Source organism: Hirundo rustica, chromosome 9 (assembly GCF_015227805.2).
Source record: "Hirundo rustica isolate bHirRus1 chromosome 9, bHirRus1.pri.v3, whole genome shotgun sequence".
Lineage (NCBI taxonomy): Eukaryota > Metazoa > Chordata > Aves > Passeriformes > Hirundinidae > Hirundo > Hirundo rustica.
Genome location: NC_053458.1, coordinates 22,280,302 through 22,303,985, shown reverse-complemented (window position 1 = coordinate 22,303,985; position 23,684 = coordinate 22,280,302). Strand labels below are relative to the sequence as shown.

At 46.3% G+C, this 23,684-nt stretch overlaps 1 protein-coding gene across 4 annotated transcripts; it reads left to right on the top strand.

The window, feature by feature from the left end:
* Positions 1–2,919: 2,919 nt before the first annotated feature.
* On the top strand, positions 2,920–23,318 carry LHX9 (LIM homeobox 9). Of its 4 annotated transcripts, none has more exons than XM_040072722.2 (7): positions 2,920–2,988; positions 3,264–3,396; positions 8,906–9,024; positions 10,723–10,925; positions 11,675–12,030; positions 17,253–17,455; positions 18,611–23,318. In XM_040072722.2, the coding sequence occupies exons 3-7, from the start codon at positions 8,908–8,910 to the stop codon at positions 18,866–18,868; spliced, it is 1,137 nt and encodes a 378-aa protein (XP_039928656.1). In that variant the 5' UTR covers positions 2,920–2,988; positions 3,264–3,396; positions 8,906–8,907; the 3' UTR covers positions 18,869–23,318. The 4 variants fall into 4 exon arrangements, with proteins under 4 accessions (XP_039928656.1, XP_058277705.1, XP_039928658.1 ...); XM_058421722.1 differs by lacking the exons at positions 2,920–2,988; positions 3,264–3,396 and adding exons at positions 7,505–7,733; positions 8,742–8,810; XM_040072724.2 differs by lacking the exons at positions 2,920–2,988; positions 3,264–3,396 and having other exon boundaries at positions 8,508–9,024; positions 21,943–23,318.
* The last annotated feature ends 366 nt before the right edge of the window (positions 23,319–23,684 follow it).

The following is a 23,684-nucleotide window of genomic DNA, read 5'->3' as shown; positions in this document are numbered from 1 at the left end:
CCGTATTTATTGTCTCGCACGACTTCTCCCACAGATCTTCATTAAGGCTGAATGGCACTCACACAACATGTTCTATCATAGTGTCGATGAATTGCTGCGCCTAGAAAACACTAAATGAGTCCCCGGCCCAAAAAGTATTCCTGAGATGAAGCCGGTGTGCTGTCCCTGCGGAGCGCTCTGCCAGCGAGGGGACTCGAGGCGGGGGTGGCCTTCGGGACATCCCGGTGCCTCGCAGAAGCTCCATGATGGACCTTGGCTGGGCGGGTTTGGGGATACCCGGAGAGATTGTAGTAAATGGAAAGGCTTATGGGGTTTGTTTGTTTGTTTTGTTTTGTTTTTCTTTTTGGTGTTTTTAAATGAAACAGCCAGTTTCATTTAGACGGGAAGCTATTGTCAGTTTCCTGGTGTCCCATTTTGATCCTTCCTCAACTTGGGTTGAACGAAATGTCTTGAAACCAATTCCAAAAAAGATGCTTGTACAGGCTTCCAGATGCTAAGATTTAGATCATTTGAGCGTCAGCGCAGCCTTCTGGTAACAAAAAACATCCAAATGGATTTCATTTGTGTGTTAACATCCGTCAGATGGGAGAGTAGCACAGTTTAGAGCTAAAGTCTGTTTTCATGATTTTAGCAACTGGGTCCACATGAACATCTCGTCTGGCAAGTCAGTAGATTGAAGCACACTTAACAGACTGAGTCCTAATATCTGAAATGACTCGGAATGGCTGTGCTAACAAATACTGATTTAATGTACGAGGCTGTTACTGCTGTTTATACAGCTTCGCGTGGGCATGCAAATAGGCGGAGAGGGGGTCATTGCGGGGAGGGACAGCTCTGACCGGACGGAGCGGGCTGTGCCCCCGCAGCAGCGGGCGGAACCCGGGCCCGTGCCGAGGTGCCGCCCGTGGGTCCGCGTTCCGTGCGCAGCAGCCGAGCATCGGTGCCTGTCGCTGACCCCCGCAGCGTGCCGGGGTCCTGTCCCGGCTGTCCGTGTTGGGTGGGGAATTTGTAACGCACGGGCCGGTGCTGCTGCCGCGGCGGCAGTAATGAAATAAAGCATAACATGGGTTAGGCGCTACGCAGCAGGTGGCTTATTATGAGCCTTGCATATTCCTCTGCCTCCTGCTCCCATCAGAGCGCTGGTAACTGGGAAAAAGAGGTATTTTAGCCGATTTAGATAGTAAAAGGAGGAACGGGGCAGAGTCCGTGGCTGGGGCGTTCAGCGGGCCGAAGTCGGAGCCGAGGCTGGGCTTCTCCCTCAAAGTCGCAACGATAAGAACAGTGGTGATTATGATACTAATAATTCTTATTGTTGTACCTTGGTGCAGATGGCGGCTGCTCTCTCAGGAAGGTTAAGAAGACATCAAGTCCCATGAAGGCCGCTCTATCCCTGCGCGCTCAGCCGCTTCCCGGCATGCGCGAATAGAAGGATTCAGCTCCCCCTGCCCCGGAGCCTCTCCCGCTTTTGCTGGGGATGCCTTTAAACTTCCCGGACGCCAGCGGATTTAACGAACCCTTATTCTAAAAGCTCTCGCCATCCGAACCATGGGAGCAAGACGCGTTTGCAGCTGCCCCGGAGGTGGCACAGCAAGCCCTGCGTGATGAGAGCTCGTGACCCCTACCCTAAATCCGCTCCTCCTGCAGAGGCATGCTCGGCTTTTAGGTTCTGCACCAGAAGTACCCACACAAACACGCGCACACACACCCCCGACCCACACGTCCCTGGCCGGTTTCTCCAGGTGAGCCGCTGCTGTTGGGTGGGATGTGCCCTTGGCTGCCCGCCCGCGTTCACGGGGACCACGGGCGCGGCGCCCCGGGCTCCCGGCGCTCCCCAGCCCTGCCCGCGGGAGGGCGGGCGCGGGGCCGGGGCGGGGAGAGAGGCTCCCGGTGCCACCGCGCTGCTCCCCGGCTGCTGCCGGGCTGCCGGCCCGCCGCCAGAGCCGGAGCAGATCGGGACCCGTCGCTCTGCCCAGAGCGCACGGCCGGACCCCCACCCGCCGGTGCGCACCCCCGTGGGGAGCCGAGCCCGCCCTGCTTCCTCCTCTCCGCTGACAAACTCCAAGGAAGATCATTAGCATCCCTTGCTTCTTTTTTTTTTTTTTTTTTTTTTTTTTTTTTTTTTTTTTCTTTCTTTTTTTTTTTTCTTTCAAGATAGATTACCAAGCTGGCCACGTAGACCTGAGGGTCACATGGCTCAGGGGAGAAGGACAGAAACTGTTGCAGGAGTTAAGAGGAACGGGCAAACAAAACCAAAGCGAAACAGCTCCCTGGCCACAGGGTCCTCGCAGTGAGCTCCTTTCTGTGAGAGCCGCTCCGGCTCCTGCCTCCCCGACGGCTCCCCGCTTCCCCCTGGGAGGGAGTACGAGAAATGACTCCCGACCCTATATTCTTCTATTGTTTTGAGCCGGTGGATCAATTGTCATCAGTACTGTCACCTAAGAAGGAATGATTCCGATTCATCTTGGCATCTGATTTTATTCTAATGGGTTAAATTGGGTTCACTTTTACAATTATCCCAGGTTTGACTGCGTAGTATTGCATGACAACTCACAGTTTCATCGTGTTTGGCAAAGCGAGGTTGCTCCATGAATCCATATATCATATCACATCAGATCAGGCTGAAGTTTGCTGTTTAGAGACTCCATCTGAGAGGCTTTTTATGAAAGTGGGAAGGGTTGATGCAGCTCATGGCTGGTTCATTGCGATTTGAAAAAAAAAAAAAAAAAATGCGGAGAGATGGCAACAACCCGGGGTTTGCTGCTCAGCTGTGAATAAGCACAGAACGAAAAAAACGACGTGATGGGGAAACGCTCAGCTCTCTACAATATTTTTAACAGGCTCTCAGTCCTCGCCTTTTTTTAATTTCCTAATATGTTCTTTGCTTTATTAGTTTTATTTACAACCAGCTCCCCATTAACACCTCACCTGATTACTGAGGAGCTGAGACAGCTAATCAAGAAAATCCAGCAAACCAGCCAAAATCGAGAGGTGGGATTTTTTTTTTTTTTTTTTTTTTTTTTTTTTTTTTTTTTTTTTTTTTTTTCCCCATTCGGTCTTCTTTATTTATTTATTTTGTTTTCGGAAATATTTCGAAACAAACAGAAAATAAAAGGCAGGTATCAGTGTATATTGGCGAAAGGTCAGAGGTTAGAAATTCACGTCAGTTCTGTGTCAGAGGCTATGCAGAGGGCGGGAAGAGAGAGGGAGAGAAGGGAGAAAAAAAATCTTTCCACCAAGCAGCTTGTTTATTTTAATTAACATAGGGATCCTCTGCTAGGAGCAAGGAACAACCTCCATCTACTGGCTAGATCATTGCGTCTCTTCTCCATTCAAAACCCATCCCTCATCACTCATTAAAGAGGGCACAATTTTGGAAGAAGCTTCTAAGGTCTCAAGGTAAGCTCCTGCATGAGTCTGTGCTAGCAATGCAGCTATTTGGACCTGACGGATGTAATTTGTAGGGTGTTTCTTTGGCGTCGTGGTGTTGATTGTTTGGTTGGGATTATTTTTTTTAACAACACAGAACGGTACTTTCCCCAGGTGTATTCGCAAATAACATTGCATGCATCTATGTTTTAATCTAGAAAAATTGCTCAGCTTGGGAAGGCTCAGTCTTCCAGTTCAATTAAAAAAAAAAAAAAAAAAAAAAAAAAAAAAAAAAAAAAGCCCCCCCCCCCTTTTTTTTTTTCTTTTCTTTTCCTTTTTTTTTTTCTTTTTTCTTTTTTTTTTTTTTTGGAATGGCTCCTTTCACCTGTCTATAATCCAGTCTGTAAGGGAATCCCTTTCAAAAGCAGCAAAATATGATCATTTCCAATGGCTTAATTACAAGCAGAGTGCAAATACGATTACAGTTAATACCAGACAACTATGGAGCTGACAGTGCTGAGGTCCTGGGCGGCGAACAGTTTCATGTTAGACAATAATCTGCTTCTCCTGCTTTCTTCTGGCTGTGTGACCACTTGTTTGTGGTCAGTCACAGCGCTTGGCTATGGCGATATGTGTTTGGGATTACTATGCAAAGCACCTAGTTGCTTCTTATTGAAATATCATCTCTCTGAGCAAATGAATACGTGCCTTAATTGACATGTTTTCAGAGTACCGGGAGGTACCAGCACAATTGAAGGTTTGGGGGTTTTCATCCGATGCCGCTTACGGTTAAAGACACCTTGCGCTTGTGTCCTTCGCACCGCCAGCCCCCGCGCAGCCTGGCAGGGGAGGAGAGGGGCTGGTGCCCGAGTCTGGCCGCGATGCACCGGCTTTGACACGTCCCTAACACAGCGATCCGAAAGTTGCTTTACGGTACACTCGAGAGGACTCAGGGGAGGAGAAAGATGGTGACGGTAAAATATGTTGTATCTGACTCCGAAGCAGAATTTTAAATAATGTCTAGCTTGAAAAAGAAAAAAAAAAAAATTAAAAAATGAGACAAAATAAACCACAACTTATTTGAATACTGAAAACAATATTAGTTACATTTGGTGCCACCACCAAGACATGTAATTCTATTCAGATTTCCCTTCTTTGTGTCTAGATTGGTTGCAGCGCCCGCGGACTTTACAAAGAGATGAGGCTGATCATTAATAGCACTGTACTCCACCACAAGCTCGTAGTGCAGAAAATAGCGTTAGGATTTAAAAATAGACCTGGCTTTAACCACCCGACTCGCAGGCAACAGGATCGTAATCCTGTTGCTGTTATTACCACGCGCTTTAAATTTCTGGAAATGATTAAACTGGAAGTGTCTTGAAAAGTTCAGGTGCTGACGGAGAGGGTGTGAAGCTCTGGTGCCCCGCGGGGCGGGAGGCGGCTGGCCCGGGCAGTGCCCTATGCCTGCAGCCGGACACGCCACGGCCTCAAATGCGGCAGGCGAAATCCAAACCATTTCTCCTCAAAGAACACCTCCTCCTCCCCACCCCCACCCCCCGCCTGAACACCCTCCCCTTTCTCCTAATTACTGTTGGTCAATTATTAATTTGCATAGAGACCTTGTCCTAAATCCTCCGAACTAAGCACCAGATCGTTCACGCTGTGATAGGCTTTAGCCCGTAGCCCGTGGCCAGGGAGGACGCGGGCTCGGTGGCGGAGCGGATCCCGGTGACCGCACGCTGAAATCTTCCCCGGGCACACGCTAATCGCGAAGGTGGAAGAGGCTCCAGGCCGCGCCCGCGGAGCTGCGGGCAGGGGCTGCAGCCCGGCCAGCGGGATGTCCGCGGGAGCTCTCCAGCCCTGCGTGGGCAGGCAGCGCCGCGCCTGTGGAAATCTCCACAGCGATGTATCCCGCATTCTCCTCCCCCCCCCCAGCCCCCCATTAGCTTGGGGAGTTCGTGTAGAGCTTTACAGAAAGGAGAAGACGGAGAGCGCCTGTCAGGTTACTAAAATAGTCTGAATATTGCACATCAGATATTCTTCCCCAAATGCTGCGGCAAAAGGAGATAAAAGCGCCCTGCGATGAGAAACTGCCGTTCACAGGCAAAGTGCTAATGCCGATGGATTCATGAGGGACAGGCTCGTAGATCTGGATTTTAGGTTCCCTGTCGTGTTCTTTGTGAGCTTTTCTCTCCCCCACCCCCCGAGCAAGCCAGCAAAACTGTACGGAATCCCTCGTGCTATAATGGCAACCTCTCGCTACCAGCCTGCCTTAGAGCAGCGGAGCTCCAGTTCACAGCGAGGAATGAGATCTCAGGAACATTGAAATAGATTTACCTTGATCTCCTACAGGCCTTTTGGAAACGGAGAAGTCACGTTTGATGCTAGCAACAAACTTTTAGTGTCCCTTTAGGTAAGAAGTGGTCTGCCAGCATTAGAATGTTAATCAGAAAACGCCTTGGAAACCCCTGGCCTCCTTTACTGGAGCAGCAGTAGCTCGTAGCGTATCCTTAACCGTACCTGATGGAGCAGAAAGAAAGGACCCTCTAATTAATTAAGTGTGTCCAACCGGAGGAGGCTCAGTCATTTCTGAGTTTTGTTATGAGTCTGCCCAATTACTCCTAACGGCGCCGTCGAGCTAAGGTGGAGACGGGAATTTAGCAAGCAATATTTTCCGTGTCTCTGCCTTGGACCGATGCTTTGACGCCGCACCTGCAGAGCGTTTCTGTGAACCCGAGACAGCAAACGCGACATAAGCGGGTGCCCGCACCCCGGGCACCCGAGGAGGAGGCAAAACCTGCTCGGGGGGCACAGGATCCCCGCTTTGTCTCCCGAGGGAACTGGGCCCAGCGACAGCCGGGGGCTTCCCGCAGACCCCTCCTCTCCCCGCTCCCGGCGGGCACGATGAGTTTGACGCTCCTCAGCCCGGCAGGGACACGGTCACAGCGGGACGGCGGCGGCGCTTCCGAGCGGGGTCCGCGGGGTCTGCCCGGGCGGGCGGGGCTCGGAGAGGGTCCTGCCTGGCACACGCCAGGGTATCTGGCAACCCGAGCGCCACGGGAAATGCAGACCATTTCCAGGAGAGCACACGCAACACGAAACAGAAGCAGGGTGAGTTACCCCGACAACATAACTGGAGGGAGCTACAGAGAAATTTCCTTCGAAGGGAAAACACCCGGAACAAACCCTGAACGTGCCTGTAGAGTCCAAAGACTATATTGCAACGATTAAAAATGAACTCGTCTCTAAAGGAGGTTTTTGCACCTCTGTCTACAGCCACCGCTGCGATTCCCCTGGGCAGGCCGGCGCACTCCGGCGGTACCTGCCGGGCGCAGGGCGATTCCTCCCGCACAGGGGTTCGCCCCCGCCCGCAGCGCCGCCGCGCCTCTCTTCCCTTATTTTCCCTTCCCTTTTCTCCTCCTGGGCCGCTCGACAAAGCCGCTGGCCCCGCAACCGGACAGGCCCGGGCCCCGCAGCCCCGCGGGGCTGGGGGCGAGAGGGAAGCGCCCCTGTCCTTCTCCCCGAGCAGCCGGGGCGTCGCGGAGCGGCGAAGGGAAGGAGTGGGTGGAGGAGAATTGGGGATCCCGAGTGAACAGCTCCCGTGTCCCGGATTAAATCACCTTGTTTATTTTCCCTGATGTCTTATTGTGCTAATTGACTTGTTTTCTCCAAGAAAAGCCTATCTTTTCCTCCTTCTTCCCCACATACAGATTTTTTGGGGTTTTTTCCCCGTCCGGGAGTGCTCTGCAGAAGACTACGGCTTCTGGAGGGATCTGCCCTTTTTAAAGGGAGATTCCCTCAACCCTTTTTGAATCTCGTTGGTTTTATAGCTATTACTCCCTTCTTAAAACACACACATATATACAACACATTGATTTCCATCCAAAAGGGCTAATTACATTACTTACAGTAAATAGCAGCCCTGCTGTCCAGGGTCTAGTGTGCCAACAGAGAGAAAAAAAAAAAAATCCCGGCTTATTTCACTTGATTGACTTCATCTTTGTGTGAAATTGTGTTTTATGAGCTGTATTCTGGCACTCGCAGGAATGTAACAACATTCAATCTGCAAATAACATTAATTTTAGCTACTTAGGGGGAAAGAGAGGGGAGGAAACTGGCTGCCTGAATCTTGGGTTACATGGAAGAGGTGACTCGAGGAGCCCCTGAGGATGTCTCTGGGATGCTTTGGAGAGGAAGTGGGGGCTGGGATACTTCTTTCGCTAGTCGCGCTAGGGTTTGGAGTGGAGTGTCCCCCAGGGAGCAGGGAGCTCAGGACTGCCGCCAGGAAGATCCTTCAGTAGGGATCGAGGTGTCAGGAAACAGCCGGCAGCTGTTTCAGGGAAAGGCAAGGAAGAGTGGTGTGAAAAGTAAGTAGGAAAACGGGGAAAGGAGGGGAGGGAGAACAGACAAGAGAGATTAGCCGGGAAGGAATGCATCGCCCGGTCCCCCGCACACAATGATCGCTCGCAGTCCGCGGCCGGGGAGCGATCTAGCGGAGAGAGTCCAGCCAGGGCGTCCCCGGCCGGCCGGGGTTGGCCCCGCGGAGGGGCCGCATCCTGCTGCGGGTACGGGCGGGGGCTCCGCGGGGCAGCAGGGCGGGCGGCGTCCCGGGAAGCGCTCCAAGTGCCCGGGCCGCCCCTGCCTCCGCGGCTCCCTTCGTCTCGGCACCCCTCCGCGGGCCCGGGACAAGGGGAGTGCTCCGGCCGCTCCGTTCCGCCTCGGCTGCCCCGCACCGGCGCTCCTCTTCCTTGTCCCATTCCCGCGGCGGAGCCAGGCACGGCGGGGCCAGCCCGAGAGGCCGCTGAACGGAGATTCCCGCGGCGCGGCCCGGGGGAGCGGGGCCCCGGGCCACCCTGCTCCTCGCCAGGCGCCGTCGCCGACAACTCCCGGGACTCCGTGTTTGGGGGAGGTAATAAATCCCACCCCACCCACAGCCCCGACCGTAGTGTTTGTCGCTGCTTGCCCATCACTAGGGGTTGAGAGGAGTATGACAGGTCTTTGTTGTCTGAATAAAAATCAGTGGCAGCTCAAGGGAGAGAACTCCTCCTACTAAATTATCAAAAATGGGCTGGCTTTAGTCTCTTAACAAATTGGACAGAGCTCCGGAAAGCAGCAGTCCCAAATCCAACCTACAGGCACTGGGAACTTTAAAGCAACCAGGGACTGCTGAAAATAGCACTTCTTTTTGCTTTCTTTGTATTCAAAACTATATCCTTTCCCGACTGATTCTACTGCCCCAGGTCCAACTCTCTCCAGTCAGAAACCCCAGCTCTCCAGAACAGTAACAGATCCTTTAGCTCGCTTTTATTATTTTATTTTTTAAACTAATTATTATTACATTTTCTCCCCCTTGTTTGTTTTCTGCACATCTTCAGGAAGCCCTCAGTGCTTGCGCAAAGAGAAGCTCCTATTGCAACCTCCCTTCCTGCGCTGTGCGCTTCGGTGTAAACATTTTGGATGATCTAAAGACTCTGGGGTCTGTATATGGAAATAGTGGGGTGCAGAGCAGAAGAAAATACTTGTCCTTTCCGTCCCCCAGCCATGCTTTTCCACGGGATCTCCGGAGGCCACATCCAAGGAATCATGGAGGAGATGGAGAGGCGATCCAAGACCGAGTCCCGCCTGGCCAAAGGGGGACAGATGAACGGCCGAGATACGGTAAGAAAGGAGCTGGCGCTCTTTGCAAGGGAATCCCTGCAAGCATGGACCCGCTTCGGGACAGACCTTGACTTTGGGGAAGAGAAGGACGCTGCTTCCTTCTGTCCCTTCCCTGTCACCCCTTGCTTGTAGAACCCTTCCCGAGGCTCCCCGTAAACCCATCCGTAACTCTGGGTGCTGTGCTGGCCAGACTCGGTTATACATTTGTCTAATCCATGTCGCTGCGTGTGCTGTCCGGAGTAACGGGGAAACTGCTCTAAATCCCATCAGCGGCGGGGTTTCAGCCCTTGCGGCGGAGCAGCCTTTTGCCCCTGCTCGGCTGCCTGCGGCCACTCTGTCCCTGCGAGCAGGGCTGCAGGCTGGAGCTCCCGAGGTGTGCTTTACTTTTATTCTGCGCTTCTGGCACCTCCTAAATTAAGCCTCAAACCGCTGTTTACTTTTCGTAACTGTCTTTGGTCCGAAGTGTGTGATTGATACAGAGGCACCCCTCTCCCTGAGTGTTATGTCAGCCGACTACTTTGCTTAGAAAGCAACATCTCCTCTTTCTTTATTCAAAAGGACCAAAGTCTTCAGACATGTACTAAGGGATGGCGGAGAAATCGAGTGTCACGCTGGGCTTTGTGCAAAGCGAGATCTCCCTTTCTCCAACTTGTAGGGCTTCCGCCGATCAGGCACGAGGCTCTGCACACAAAGTAACGGCCTGGAAAACTGATTTAAGGCTTTGGGCGACAGGGTCCTTTACCCTCTCTCTTAGATAAACTCTTTGTGCTTTGTTATATGAGGATTTTCACTGTAAGTTTAACTTACCTTTCAATTGCTAGAAAGGAAAGGGGGCGGGCGAGGAACACAATTTCAGATTGAAAAATGAATGTGGAGTTGCCACTTTAAAACAGTTGCCACTTTAGAACAAGATGTTTGGGATTTTTTTCCCTTGTTACTTTATCAGCAAAAGCTGCCCCAAGTTTCACAGCCGAGCTTTTGTCTCCACCGTCCCTCCGTCTCCCTTTGTCCCGAGCGGCACTCCTCGTGGGGAGCAGATCAATGGGAACTCGCAGAAGTTTACTGACAAAAAGATGCTGGTTTGAGCTGCAACCAGCCCGTGCCACCTTTCTGCCCACGTCCCTGGCCGGCCTGGTGAGCGTTCATACTCGCTGCGCTTTACACCATCCACCTGTCTCCTTTCTCTTACTCCTGTTTTAAAAGGCCTATCTTTCTTTAGAGACGCGGTTGCGGCTCGTTTAAATACGGGTGAAAATTTGCCAGAGAATGAGTGCAAGCTGAACCCTTTGCCATAAACTGTAGGAACAGCAAACCGGTATTTTTCTACTTTAAAATGCTGTTCCCGTGAACTGCTTTAAAATTAAAACTCTAAAAGAACGGGGAAGTCTCAGGCTTTGAGTTCAGAACCTCAGAAAAGAACGGGCTGTGCTTTTCTTATTGCGGCCTAATCCGTTGCTTTCACGTATTGAAATGACATGAGATCGTTAGGAGAGGTTTACTGTGAATCACGGTGAACACTTTACCAGCGGGGATGGTCCCGGTTCCCCCTTAAACTTCCCGCCGGGAGCCAGGAGTTTGGTCCCGCAGAGCCGTGCCTTTGTACGAGCCCCAGGCCCCGCGCAGGACCCGTCCCCAGCCCGGCCTGCCTGCCTGTCTTTCTCTCCCTGTCTCATCCCTTGTGGTGTGGTTGTTTTGCAGAACATGCCCCCCATGAGCCCCGAGAAGCCTGCTTTGTGTGCTGGTTGTGGAGGGAAGATCTCAGACAGATATTACCTGCTGGCTGTTGACAAACAATGGCACCTCAGGTGTCTTAAGTGCTGTGAATGTAAACTGGCTTTGGAGTCAGAACTCACCTGCTTTGCCAAGGACGGCAGTATTTACTGCAAGGAGGATTACTACAGGTACAGCAATCAGTCCTCATGGGTTCAAAACACATCCCCTCAAAAGGCACTGCGAACAGAAACGCTCTTTTCTCCACACGGGCTTTCAAAGGTAGCTTTTCGCAGTCAGCGATTCCTTAATCCTTAGTCCCCTCAGAAAAGATTCGCACGTTTGAAAACTGAACGGGCCCGTCAGGGGACGCGCTGACTGAGCATGTGTGGCGGTGCACAAACAGGCGAAGGCTCTCCCGCTGCTCGGCGGTTTCCCTCCGTAAAGACCCGACCGAATAAAGACCCGACCGAAATCCCCCTCTGCCCGCAGTTTGCCGGTTTTCCCGAGGGCCGGAACCCGCCGCCCCGCCCGGCCCCGCTTGTCCGTGTGTTACGGCTGTCCCGCTGGCCAGCGCCCCGCGGCTCTTCTCGTCTTGACAGGAACGCCAGGAGAGCAGGGACCGGTTCCCCGCGCTCCGGCCCGCCTGGCCCCGCGCTCACGGGCAGCGGCAGGGCCTTCGCCAAAGTCCTGGGAGAATAGGTCAGCCCTGCGGGGAGTGCGAGGCGCTCCCCCTGGGATCTCAGGGCCGGCTCCCTGAGGCTGTCCCGACCTCAGGCGGGCCAGGGGCCACAGCCGGTGTCACGGGCCGTCCTGGGCCGGGGGACGCGACCCTGTCGGGGACAGGCTCCCTCACGTGGCCGGGAGGGAAGGCGGGAGGCGCCTGGGAGAGCTCGGCCTTTGCCGTTCTAGTTGATGCCCACTTTTCTGTTTCCTTCAGAAGGTTCTCCGTGCAGAGATGTGCCCGCTGCCACCTTGGGATCTCAGCCTCTGAAATGGTCATGAGAGCCAGGGAATCGGTTTATCACCTGAGCTGCTTCACCTGCACCACCTGCAACAAGACTCTGACCACGGGTGATCACTTTGGCATGAAGGACAACCTGGTTTACTGCAGGGCCCACTTCGAGTCCCTTTTGCAAGGAGAATACCCCCCTCAGCTGAGCTACACCGAGCTGGCTGCCAAGAGCGGAGGGCTGGCCCTGCCTTACTTCAACGGCACCGGCACGGTCCAGAAGGGGAGGCCCAGGAAGCGAAAGAGCCCTGCCTTGGGAGTGGACATCGTCAGCTACAACTCAGGTGGGAAACACACGCCGAGTCTGCCTCCCGCTCCCCCGAACAGAGCGTTCTCGGGCTTCCCCTCAGCCAGGCAGTGCGTGAGTAACTCAGCCAGGCCAAATCTTGCTTAACCATTGGAAAATCAAACAAACAGCCCTCTGAGGGTTGGAGCGTTTTCAGGAAAGCTAACAGCAGCCCTCCTCAAAAGCTGTCTTTGCCTATTAATGTCAAACACCCAAACGTAGCCACTTCCCAGGGTAAAGACAAAAAGAGAGAAAGAAAGAAAGAAAAAAAACCCCAAAAAAACAAAAAAACAAAAAAAAAACCCAAAACAAACAACCAAAAAAGACCCCAAACCAACCAAACCCCAAAACCACATAGCTCTTTCTCTGTCAGAATCTCAGAGATACAGTTATCATTATTTATATTTGATTAGCTAAAAGTATTTCACCACTTAAACCTCAAGTTAGGATTAACCAAAGGAATCAGAAAAAATAGTATAAAAGTTATAGTATATGGTTCCTACAATGCCAATGTAGTATGCATATAACTCGATTTATATATTAAATTCGTGGTGATTAATTCTTCAGGCTGAATAACTCTGTTCTACTGACACATAAATGCTCAAACTGTACAAGAGGTCAACGAATAAATGTTGTTCCCTGTAACTAAACCCAAACAAATATAATTAAGGAGAATGATTTCTGTTCTCTCAACAGTAGGAAAGGAACAAGTGATGTCCTATATTAAATATCCTCTCTAAATCCAATCACTTGAGTACCCAAACTGTGTATAAAGAGTGCTAGCGGCCAGAAGTTAAGGAGTTTCAAGTATCACCAAGCAGTTGAGGCAGAGTTTCATTAGATGAAAGACGAAAGCAGTAAGGGGAAATAGGAATTAGCGAACTCCCTACTCCAAAATTGTTTGAACGAAACTAAAGCTTCCCATGGAAGGTAACAGGGAAAAGAAAGCTGTGGGAAGCAGGAGGGTGCTTCCCCGTGTAGCGTGGAGCAGTGCCGGCTGGGGCAGGGAGCCAGGGGCTCCGGCCCCAGCGCTGCGGACCGCTGGCCCTGCCGGGGAGCCGGGAGAGGGGTCAGGGCCTCCCCTTCCAACAATCGCGGGTCGGTAACAGTGCACGGCTCTCGGCCCGGGGCTCTCTCCCCTGCACCAAGTTCAACCCGCTGCCACTGAGATCCGTAAGGAATCTTCCACCGCCCCCCTGCCCTCCCCACCCCTCCCCTGGCACCTCCTCTGGGGCCGCTCGTGAAACGGGCTTTAGCTGGGAACCAGGGAGCTGTGCAAGGCGATTTCATCTCCTCTGATGCGTAGACCTTGGAGCCAGGGTAATCACTGCGCTAATTGTTCCTTGTTAATTGAAGATGACATTGGAATTCCTGGCTACGGAGCGGCTTCCAATCAATCCTGAAGGCTGCTAAAGAATAGGGAACCTGTAGCGCAGCCAGGATTCATTCAGCCCCAGCTTCCAATGGTAGATTTCCCGTGCGCCCGCGCTCTGCTCTGGTTTCTATCCCTGGTCCACACAGCATCACCCTAATCCCCAGATTCCTAAAGGGAAATAATTCTAGGGACAATTTAGCGTTAAAATTAGAATCAGAAGTTATAGGATGAAGAGTTGTGGATATGATAAAGCTCCCCTTAAACTTCAGATCAGGGCTCAGGAGAGACATTATTTGCGAACGCTGACATAATTTTTGTGCGCTATTCTTAAAACTCCCCTTATTTACAACAACGGGCCAAATAAGATGTACCACTGGCTCCAAATCAGATTAAAAAGCACCACCCATTATGAAAATACAGCTCACTGCATTGAGAACTCACAGAATCCTCCGGGAAACTGAGAGAAAAAAAATAACAATCTAAAACAAGTCAACAAACACTCTGATGCTTTAGACTCGGGCTAGATGGCTGAGAAATCTCTTCTGTTAGGGCCGTGATTTAATTTTTTTTTATAAGCATTATCTAGCTATGTCCAGGGCTGACACATGGTCTGGAGAAAGTTTGCAGCCAAACCGTGCATCCGGTGCAAACGGCTCCAGCCCATTGACCCACTGCGCTCCAGATCCAGGGGGAGGAAAACGAATCTGAAACAGCTACGAAACGAGTTGCGATGAAATCGCCTCTTGAGAGAGAGAGAAAAAAAGACTCTAACTAATTGGCAGCCACTTCCCTACACACAGTTTTCGTTCTCTGCCCCGTGACTCAGTAACTGCTTTTGCACGTAATCATTTACAAAGGGCAAGCAGTCGGCAGAAATTAAATGTCGGATGCACGGCTGCCGCCTTCCGAGGGAGCAGCGGGGCCCCGCAGCTCCCGGCCGCGGCTGGCGGGCGGTGTCGGGGCAGTGTGGCGGGTGTGCGGCCCTGTCGCCCCGCGGAGCCCCGGCCCTGCCCCGCACATCGCCCCTGCGCCAGAGCGCACCGAGCCGGGCACCGCCGCGCTCCGCAGCCGCGCCCGCAGCTCCTCACTCGCGGCCGGGGCTCTCCCAGCACTTCGGGTCTGGGCGCACGGCGGCTGTGACTCCACGGTAAACCGAGCGCCTTCCCGAGCAGTCCCAGCCGCGGTGCCCCTACCGTGTGCCGAGCCATTATGGAAAACAACCCCGAGCTTTAGAAACGAAACTCCGATAGAGCCAAGAGCTTCTCCCAGCTGAGCATGAGCATGTGCGTTTTCACAGCCATCCAGCAGGCCCTGGCTTAGATTTGCGTGCACGTTATGTTTCAGGGGAGCTGAGCCCTGGTCCAGAATGGAAAATCGGACTCTGCTGCAGAATCTACAACAGCTTTTCTGTTCTGTATTTTGTTTGTTAGTTTAATTTCTTTTTCGCAGCTCCTCAGCTGTATAGTGGAAACACAACAATAAATAACTCAAAATGTTATGAGGTAGAAGACATTCATACTTGCGGGCTGTCTGGAATTAATGTGAAAATTGGAAGAAACTATTCAAAAGTACTTAAAACATTCAAGGCTTTCTCTATATTACATCTTATATAATATAATTAACATGTATTTTGAGGGAAACTCTGTTGACTTACAGTTTAGAGGATATAGAAATGAGACAATGAAGAAGATTTCCCTAGGAAAATATCTTACACATCTGTTCCTCAAAGAGCTGTTTACTTTATTTTATTATCTCTGCGTGTGTGTGTGTGTGTGAAAAACTATGAAAAGTTTACTTGAAGAATTCTTGGCAATAAGAAGCAAACTGTTCTAGCTCTTTTGAAAGCAAAAATTAAACAACCCTCCAATCCCGCTGCAAAGAAATGAGCAGTGTCTTGTCTGACTTTGTGCTTTCCCTTAGTTCTCCAAGAGATAGTGTTAGACTCTGCTCTATGATGTGGTCAAACCACAGAACACTGTGTAAAACAGAGAGAGAGCTGTAGTCATTGTATAAACCAGGATTGTCTGAAGATACTTGGAGCCCTCTCCTCATTTTCTCTTGAAAATAAAAACCAAAATAAAGTAGACCACTGACAAAGAAAAAGAAGAAAAAAAGAATAGAGCACAGAAACAAAGGCAGTAAGCAGGACAGAGGAGCCTGAGGAAGTTTGTGCTGCTGCTGTAAGCCTGAGCGGCCCAAGGAAAACAACACAATCAAGCAGCTTGCAACTCTGAAGTAAAACCTGAGGACTGAATTATGGTGCTCTGATTTATGTCAGCTCATAAGTTACAGCCCACGCAGTTTGACTGAAGGCAGTGTGATTGCTTGTGAAAACAAATAGTAAATACAATCCAAATCTGGTCTGAAATTGTTTTTAAGGCAACTTTCAACTCCTGGTCTTTTCAGAAGTGTCAGCTTATTTTGTTTGAAAGTACAGATATACACCTCTTACCAAGACTAGGAGCAAAGCTAGCTATAATTAAATATTCACCTGATTTTCTGTCAAAGACTTGTCTTATCAGCATCTGTTCATGTTGACTTGTTTTATAATTCAAAAGAGAAAACACCTTCAAGAAGCTTTTTTTCTTGTGGTTTCAAGTTGCTTTGCCTCTGTTTTCAGCACTGTCGACATCAGTCTCTCTGTATTTTGTGCTTTCCCTCTTTTTCTTCTTTCTCTCTCTCATTTAGGAATGGGAATCAGCTAGGCCTTGTAAATAATCCAGTGACTATTGGAAAGCAGTTCAAAAATCAAAAAGAGCAACTAGTGAAACTCAGTCTAATTTACAGACATTCTGAAGTATTTTTAATTAGCTCTTCTTTAATTAATATTTCCTGCTATGATGACACCATTAATCTCTTCCTGTGTGACTGAACCATCTTTATAAAATGAGATCCTAGACATTGCTAACCCTTTTGTTTAAGCTGAAAAGAAAAGCACAGATGCATTTCTTACTTTATTTTTTTGCTAATACTGTAATTTCTTTCTCCAATATGAAGTAATGGTGTCACCATCCTCAAAGAGTTACAACTCTTGTGTACAATTCACACCCCTAAAAGTGTAATCCGAAACAAACTTATCTGAAACAAACTTATCTTTCATAGACACTTTGAAAATACCAAATCAGGGAAAGCAGAGAAACTCTTCAAGTTTTCAGGCCCTAGCTGCTTGTCTGTAGAAATGTCCTAAACCAGTGCTAAGATCTACTGCTGATTTGACCTGGGAGACTGGATCAGGTCTTGATGCAACTGCTTCCTGGATAGGTTTTACAGATGAAGGGCTTCGAGCAGTTCATATAAACTCCCAGGCGGAGTTCAAAAGCATTTATTTTATCTGCAAAAAACTCAGCTTTCTTGATGAACTGTCATAACAAACTTTCCTGCTGTACATCTCTTTATAGGTGCTTGTGATTTGGGGGAAAAGCTCAGGAACATTCAAAATGTGGTTTGACCTTTACTCTTCTCTCAAGCTAAGAATGTTTCAATGAGTAAGATTTCAAAATCTGAATGAGATTTCAAATGACTCTTTGAGCGCCCAAAGCAAAACCATCACCACAGGGGAAAGACTTGTTTGAAATAAATGCCAAAGGAGAGAAAACTTTCCAAGTCTGCCCTTAGTAGGTACAGGCCTGGGGCACATAGCATGTTACAAGGATAGGAAATGATAATATTCTGGATCTCTTTTGGTCTCGTTAATTTTCATATCTGTACTTATCCTTGTACCATCTTAGTTCCTTCCTTCCTTCCTTTCTTCCTTCCTTCCTGTTACTCAGGATTTTTGCCTTGATGCATTTATCTTACGTGATGCATGGCCATTAACTCCTCATTCCACTTTGTTTATTCAACAGGTTGTAATGAGAATGAGGCAGATCACCTGGACAGAGACCAGCAGCCTTATCCCCCATCCCAGAAAACAAAGCGCATGCGTACCTCCTTTAAACACCACCAGCTTCGTACCATGAAGTCCTACTTTGCTATCAACCACAATCCAGATGCCAAGGACCTCAAGCAGCTTGCCCAGAAAACAGGCCTGACCAAGAGAGTTCTGCAGGTAAGAAGCCACATCACAGGCTTGACAGAATTTTGCCCTGTTAGTCAACAGCCTTTCCCTTATGTGTAACTATAGCAATATACATAGAAATATTTTTGCTGGGTGTGTCCCTAGTGGGCGTGCAGAGGGGTACGGTATTACGTGGCAGAAGTGCCCAATATGTGCCTTACTGCCCTAAGGCAGCTAAACACCAAACTGTGATTTATGATTATCTGCATCCTCTGAGGAAAATGTCTTCGGAGTTCACCCACTCAATAGGGATCCTGGGGTTGGTGGTCTGTCTGTGGTGACTGCACTAAGGATAGAGGTGGCAAATCTACTGATTTTATGGGTGAATCCTTCAGGCTCCCCTGAAGGAGTTAATGTGGCCCCTCAGTAAGCAGATCCCCGATGCATTTCAAGCAAGCTTTGACCAAAATGATCCTCCAGGACCAGCTAGCTCCCCCTCTCAATGCTTGTTAGACTACTGTTTTCCTTAAGAACCTGCATAGTCAAAAGGCACTTCCCTGTGAAGGACAGCCTAGCAAATGATGTTAAAAATCCCTATATGGTCTGTGATAGCTCAGTGAAGTTAAAACGAGGTGTGTATTACATGCAGAGTGCCAAAGAAGGGCAGCGAGTGAGGTAGAAGGAGAATCTATTAGCGGCAATTCCTTGTCTGTGTTACATGTCACCTCAAACACTGCCAGTGAACCTTACAGAACAGAAAGACTAGATGACCCATATCAACAGTCTGTAAGACAGGGATGCTGTAATTACCCCTCCTTCCTCTTCAGCCTTTTCAACTAATCAAGGCAAGCTTTCAGCCTTGGCAAAAATCTGCTCACTCACCCTTTGCCTCAATCTTTATGTGTCTTGACCCCAAAGCTCCCCAACCCAAGAAACACTACATGGCCATCAAGAGTTGCTTTCTTTGGGTAAGTGAGCGAGCAGATTTTTCTCGAGGTTGCTCTCTGAGGGCTGTAAGCACGTGTAGCACTGGGCCTGTACACAGAGGGTCAGTACCACCAGTAGCAAGAAAAGCTGTGGAATGGCTTAGGTGATGTGCCACACAAAATCAAACATCACAAATGAATTTAAAAAGCAAGAACAAAGACAAAAATAAGCAAAGCAAAACAAGCATCGGTAAAGAAATCCGTTGGGATTGGTTTGCAGGTTTGGTTTCAAAACGCAAGAGCCAAATTCAGAAGGAACCTTTTGCGGCAGGAGAATGGGGGTGTCGATAAAGCTGACGGCACCTCGCTCCCGGCACCGCCCTCAGCAGACAGCGGCGCACTCACTCCACCCGGCACTGCGACCACTTTAACAGACCTGACCAATCCCACTATCACTGTAGTGACATCAGTGACCTCTAACTTGGACAGCCACGAATCCGGGAGCCCCTCACAAACTACCTTAACGAACCTTTTCTAACAGTTCATTTTCTTTTTTTAATACTTACTCTTCATTATTATATTATTATTAATTATTATTATTATTATTAATTATTATTATTTTCAAGCATTTTAAAAAACAAACAAACAAACCCACAAAATATTTGGGAAAATAAACAGCTTGATGTGTAGCATCTGCAGCCACCTGGCAAATGAGTTTGAAGTAATATGTTGCTATAATAAATGAACATTTATTGTTGGAAATTGTACTCAAATTCTTTAATTTTATCAAATGACTGAAGAGAAGGTGATCAATCATTCTAATAAGTGCCTCTTAAAATTGTATGTTACTTATTTCCAGAACCTTGAAAAAAATTGATTGTTACACCCTACCCCTCCAAAAAAAGAGGATTCTATTCCTCCCTGATAACCAGATAAAAACCATTTTAATTATAGGCAAAAGAATGCTGCTTCAGGATTGTATGTTCACTTACAGCATTTAAGAACCCCAAATTAAATTTCATAATGCATCCAAAAATTTTGTTCTATTTATTTTTTTAAATGTTGAAAAATAAATACAAAATTAATCAAATTAATCATGGAAACAGTCAGATTGGAAGCACCAGTGCTCTTTCCTAATGCAGTAGTCGCAAGCCTGCTCCTCCCTGAGCCCTGGGGAGTCTCACTGGGATAGCTAAACACTCCTCTGCCAGTTCTGCACCCAGCTGGGATGTCCTTGGCCACCACTGAAAGCCATGCCTGGATGGAGGACTTGGAGAGAGACCCAGTGATGAGAGCACGTGTGGGTGAGGATGGCAGGACCAGGCTGTTGGTCTCCAAATTTGTGCCCCCTATTAAGGAGGCAAGATCTAGAAAAAGCCCTCCAGAGTGAGCTCACTCCTGTAAGGATGTCATTAAAGTAACAACAGCAGAGTAACAATGAAAGTGGAGAGTCCTACCGATCTGAGACTTTGCCTAGGGAGGGATTTTAATTTTTCTCCGTCAAGCAGCTCTGAATTTTTGGAATTAAAAAAGATAAAAATTGCAGCTGGCTACATGGCTTCTATGCTGTACGTTCAAAGCAAACAGGAGGTTGCCCAGTTACTTTAGTGAGCACAAAAATAATTTTCAAGAAGGTGTATGCATGTATACTATTCAAATTATCTTTTGATAAATCCTTTTTTTTTTCCTTTTTCTTTTTTTTTTTTTTTCTTTCAGGGAAAATGGAAATAAGCAAAATATAATTTATTAAGATGTTTAAGGAAAAAGATTTCAGTACAATTTATTAATTCCTATTTGAATTTTCTTTAGATGTTTCCTGAGATTGTATCAGACACTTTGTTTAACACAAGAACTTAAAATCTTTAGTTCATTAATACCTCTAACATATACTTTAACTTTTCAAACTTTGTATAAAAGAAAAGTTAGCAAAATCATACAAAACCACAAATTGGCAGTGAATAATTTCAAAGCTGATAAACTCAGAAGCCTTGTGGATGCTGATATGAATACATTTCTTAGTTTACAATAGTGATCTTTCTTTTTTTAGTTTTATTTAAGCTAAAAGTCTGAATGGTCTGGGCAGTGGTGAATGTTCATTTGTATCCTTTTATTGTAGTTGAACACCAATTAGATTGTGGAGAGTCTCAGAAACAAAAACAAACAAAAACCAGTCAAGATCTATGTCTTGCTTTTAGTGGATTGTTAAGAATAACTTTGCACATATACCCCACTTTTTAGAAACCATCAAATCTCTTTTTGGTGGTCAAAGTGGCTATTTAATATATTTTAAAGGTGTCCTTTTTGGCTGTATAAATGTGTGGTTACATATTGACAGTTCACTGCCCACATTAAAGTGCATTATTGTAATTTTTGCTCAGGGTTTTTAGAAAATTAGCACAGAAAAGTAGCTTATTTTTAAAAAAGATGATGGAAGAGATGTTAACACTGTAATAGAAGAAAGGTGTGTTTGCCATTATATATTTAGCAAGTATGGTTATCATCTTCTACGGATATTGAATCTTGACTTTTCCTATTTCTATTACCTTATGGGCATTTACCACTAACCAGACCAAAAGACCTTGGTAAGGCTGAGATCTTTATTAATACACTTTTACAGGTAAAAATATTGATACTTATAAATTTTGTTCTTTGACAGAACAATATATGGTACTAGAGATCTACTTTATTAAGTAGACTAATTAAAACTCAGTTCTACTATGTGCCTTATGATATACCTTGGAAGTAAGTTTGTGAAAAATCAGGATATATGTGTTGTTTGTTAAATTAACTGTTTTAAGTCCTTTTGACACCTCACTAGTTTTGTACTGTTTTACCTCTTATTTCTGAAACTCTTTTTATGGTGTATCCTGTTAGAGGGGACAAACATGTCATAGAAAGCAGTTGTGCACTCTTTCAGATATAGTTGATAAATCCAATAATCTTATATATTGAGCTTCGTGTTTATAGTACAGTAAGTGGTCTAGCAAAATTGTCCATGTTTCTTTGTTTATTGATAAATGCATTGTATAGAAACTATTTCCCCTAAATATTTATGGACCAAACAATTGTGATATATCCTATTAAATTTGTGTGAATAAACAATTTTGAATCTAAGGAGTTTTATTTCCCATCAGTTTATTTTTTGTTGTTGTTTTTTGTTTGGGTGGGGGTTTTTTGTTTCTTTTTAAAAATTTAAGGTCGACGTGTACCCGTGTGTCTCTTTGCTTTTGTGGTACCTATGAGCAATTGGTATTAAACACAGAAACACGGCCTTTTAAATATTTTAAAGTACAGTTCCTTCTTAGGTTTTCAATTTCTTCATATTCAATGTATATACTACTGCTGGTGCAATTTAGATTTTAGCCTTTTAACCTCCTTTTTTGAACATGCAAAGTAATGCCCCACTGATTTGATACTGAAACCCTGTCTTAGCCGTCTAAAAGAGCCAGAAAACTAGGAGCTAAAGTAATTGCATGACAAGTATAACCTAAATAGTATGATGAAATGAATCAAGATTTAATGCTAGGTATATTGAGCACAAAATAGAATTGCAGACCCCAAAAAGCCAGGTTGCTCTGTAGTTTAATAAATTGTCACTATGATTTCTTTCAGGGAGAACAAATCATGGGGCATTACAGCCAAACATCCCGACGTTTGAAAATTCCCTAAAGTATTAAAAGAAGGGGAAAAGTTTGATCGGAAATCCACTGCAGTGAAGACAAAGACAATATTAGGTTATGATAATCATACATTTTAAAATCTATTGAGCCAAAAAATAAAAAGAAAAGACTCGATGTCATTTCCTGAATGTTAACAAAACATATGTTATTTTATGGTGTCTAATTAACAGAACTGAAGGCTTCAACAAATTGTGTGGTATCAAAAACAAATTTAGAGAATCTATGTATAAAACCAGAGCAACCTGGCAGCAATCTACCCAGCCCATATTCAAAGAAACCTTTTCTTAAAAAAAAAAAATCACATTTGTCAAGCACAAGTACCTGTAAAATAAAATCTGAGTGCATTCATTCCACTTGCTTGCTAATGTGTACTAGTCATATCTGTTAAATGGATTTTTGTAAATTCAAGGCGAAATTTTCACTCATCCAAAATCATAGGAATCAAAACCCAGTAACTTTAGTACTATTGTTTCCGAATTAATATTTTTAAATGAGACAACTCTGCATGCACTTTTCCATCTGTCACATATAGTGTACATTTCTGTATGATGAATTTCTCTTTGATGTTTCTTGTATAATACCTTTCATTAATAAACATTTTATTTGTTGCAAACATAGTTAACTCTATGTAAACACATAGCTAATTGTTCCAACTAATTTAAACTTTTCTTTTGAAAAGGATCAGTACAGTGCAGTTCCAATATGCTATATATATATTTCTAAAATCTAAAAGAATGAGGTAGCAATACTATTGCACAGTGTGAAATTATTTCCTTTGGTGTTAATTTTTTTAAATTTCTAGCTTCTTGTATAAAACTGACTTGTGTTAAAAAGAAATTCCCATCAGCATCAACAATGAAACAATCCCCAAATCCTTCATCAACATAAGAAAACATCAGCAGTACAGTGTGTACTTTACACAGTGACTTTAAAGTACAAGGATATAATTTGTGGGTCCCTGAGCTGTTTACATGGTCACTATGCAATGAGCAAGTTTGCTACATAAAGTTGGTCCTAAGATTCCCAGTCTAAATCACAGATGATTTTTACAAGAAAACAAGCAAGCGTAACAATAACCAATTCTTAGTAATGAGGTTTTGTAACTGTTAAGCAACTATTTGCAGAAAGATTTTTTAAAATATATTCCTACTTAGCTGTATAGCCAAAGCATATGTTAAACAAATTAACATATAAAGACTTGCCAGAAAATCTTTCATTAAGATGACATTTTTATTATATACTAATGAACCCTATGTAAACAATGTAACTTTTATGAATGATGGACATTAAATATTTCACTTACGTGTATCCTCAGCATTTTGCATGTTTTCTTAAACCTTTCCAGTTTCAGAATTCTAAAAAGAAAACCATACAACTATTAAGAGCATAGCACGAAGTTATGTACACGTTACTGCAGCAATCTCTGGAAACCGGTAACTAAGAGTGTTCTAATGGCAATAAAAAGGTATCATTTATTGGTGGTAATTATGGGAAGGATTGTTTAAACAACACTTTTATAGTATGTTGTAAAGTTCTATTGAAAAAGTTAGCGTGGCGGACTTAATTCAAATCAGCTTGATCAGAAATTTAAGTATATTGTGAAATTCTTAAGCTGAGCCTTATGTGTATTTATTACTGCAGAAAGTAAGTAAATGTAGGAAAGCAATTATTTGT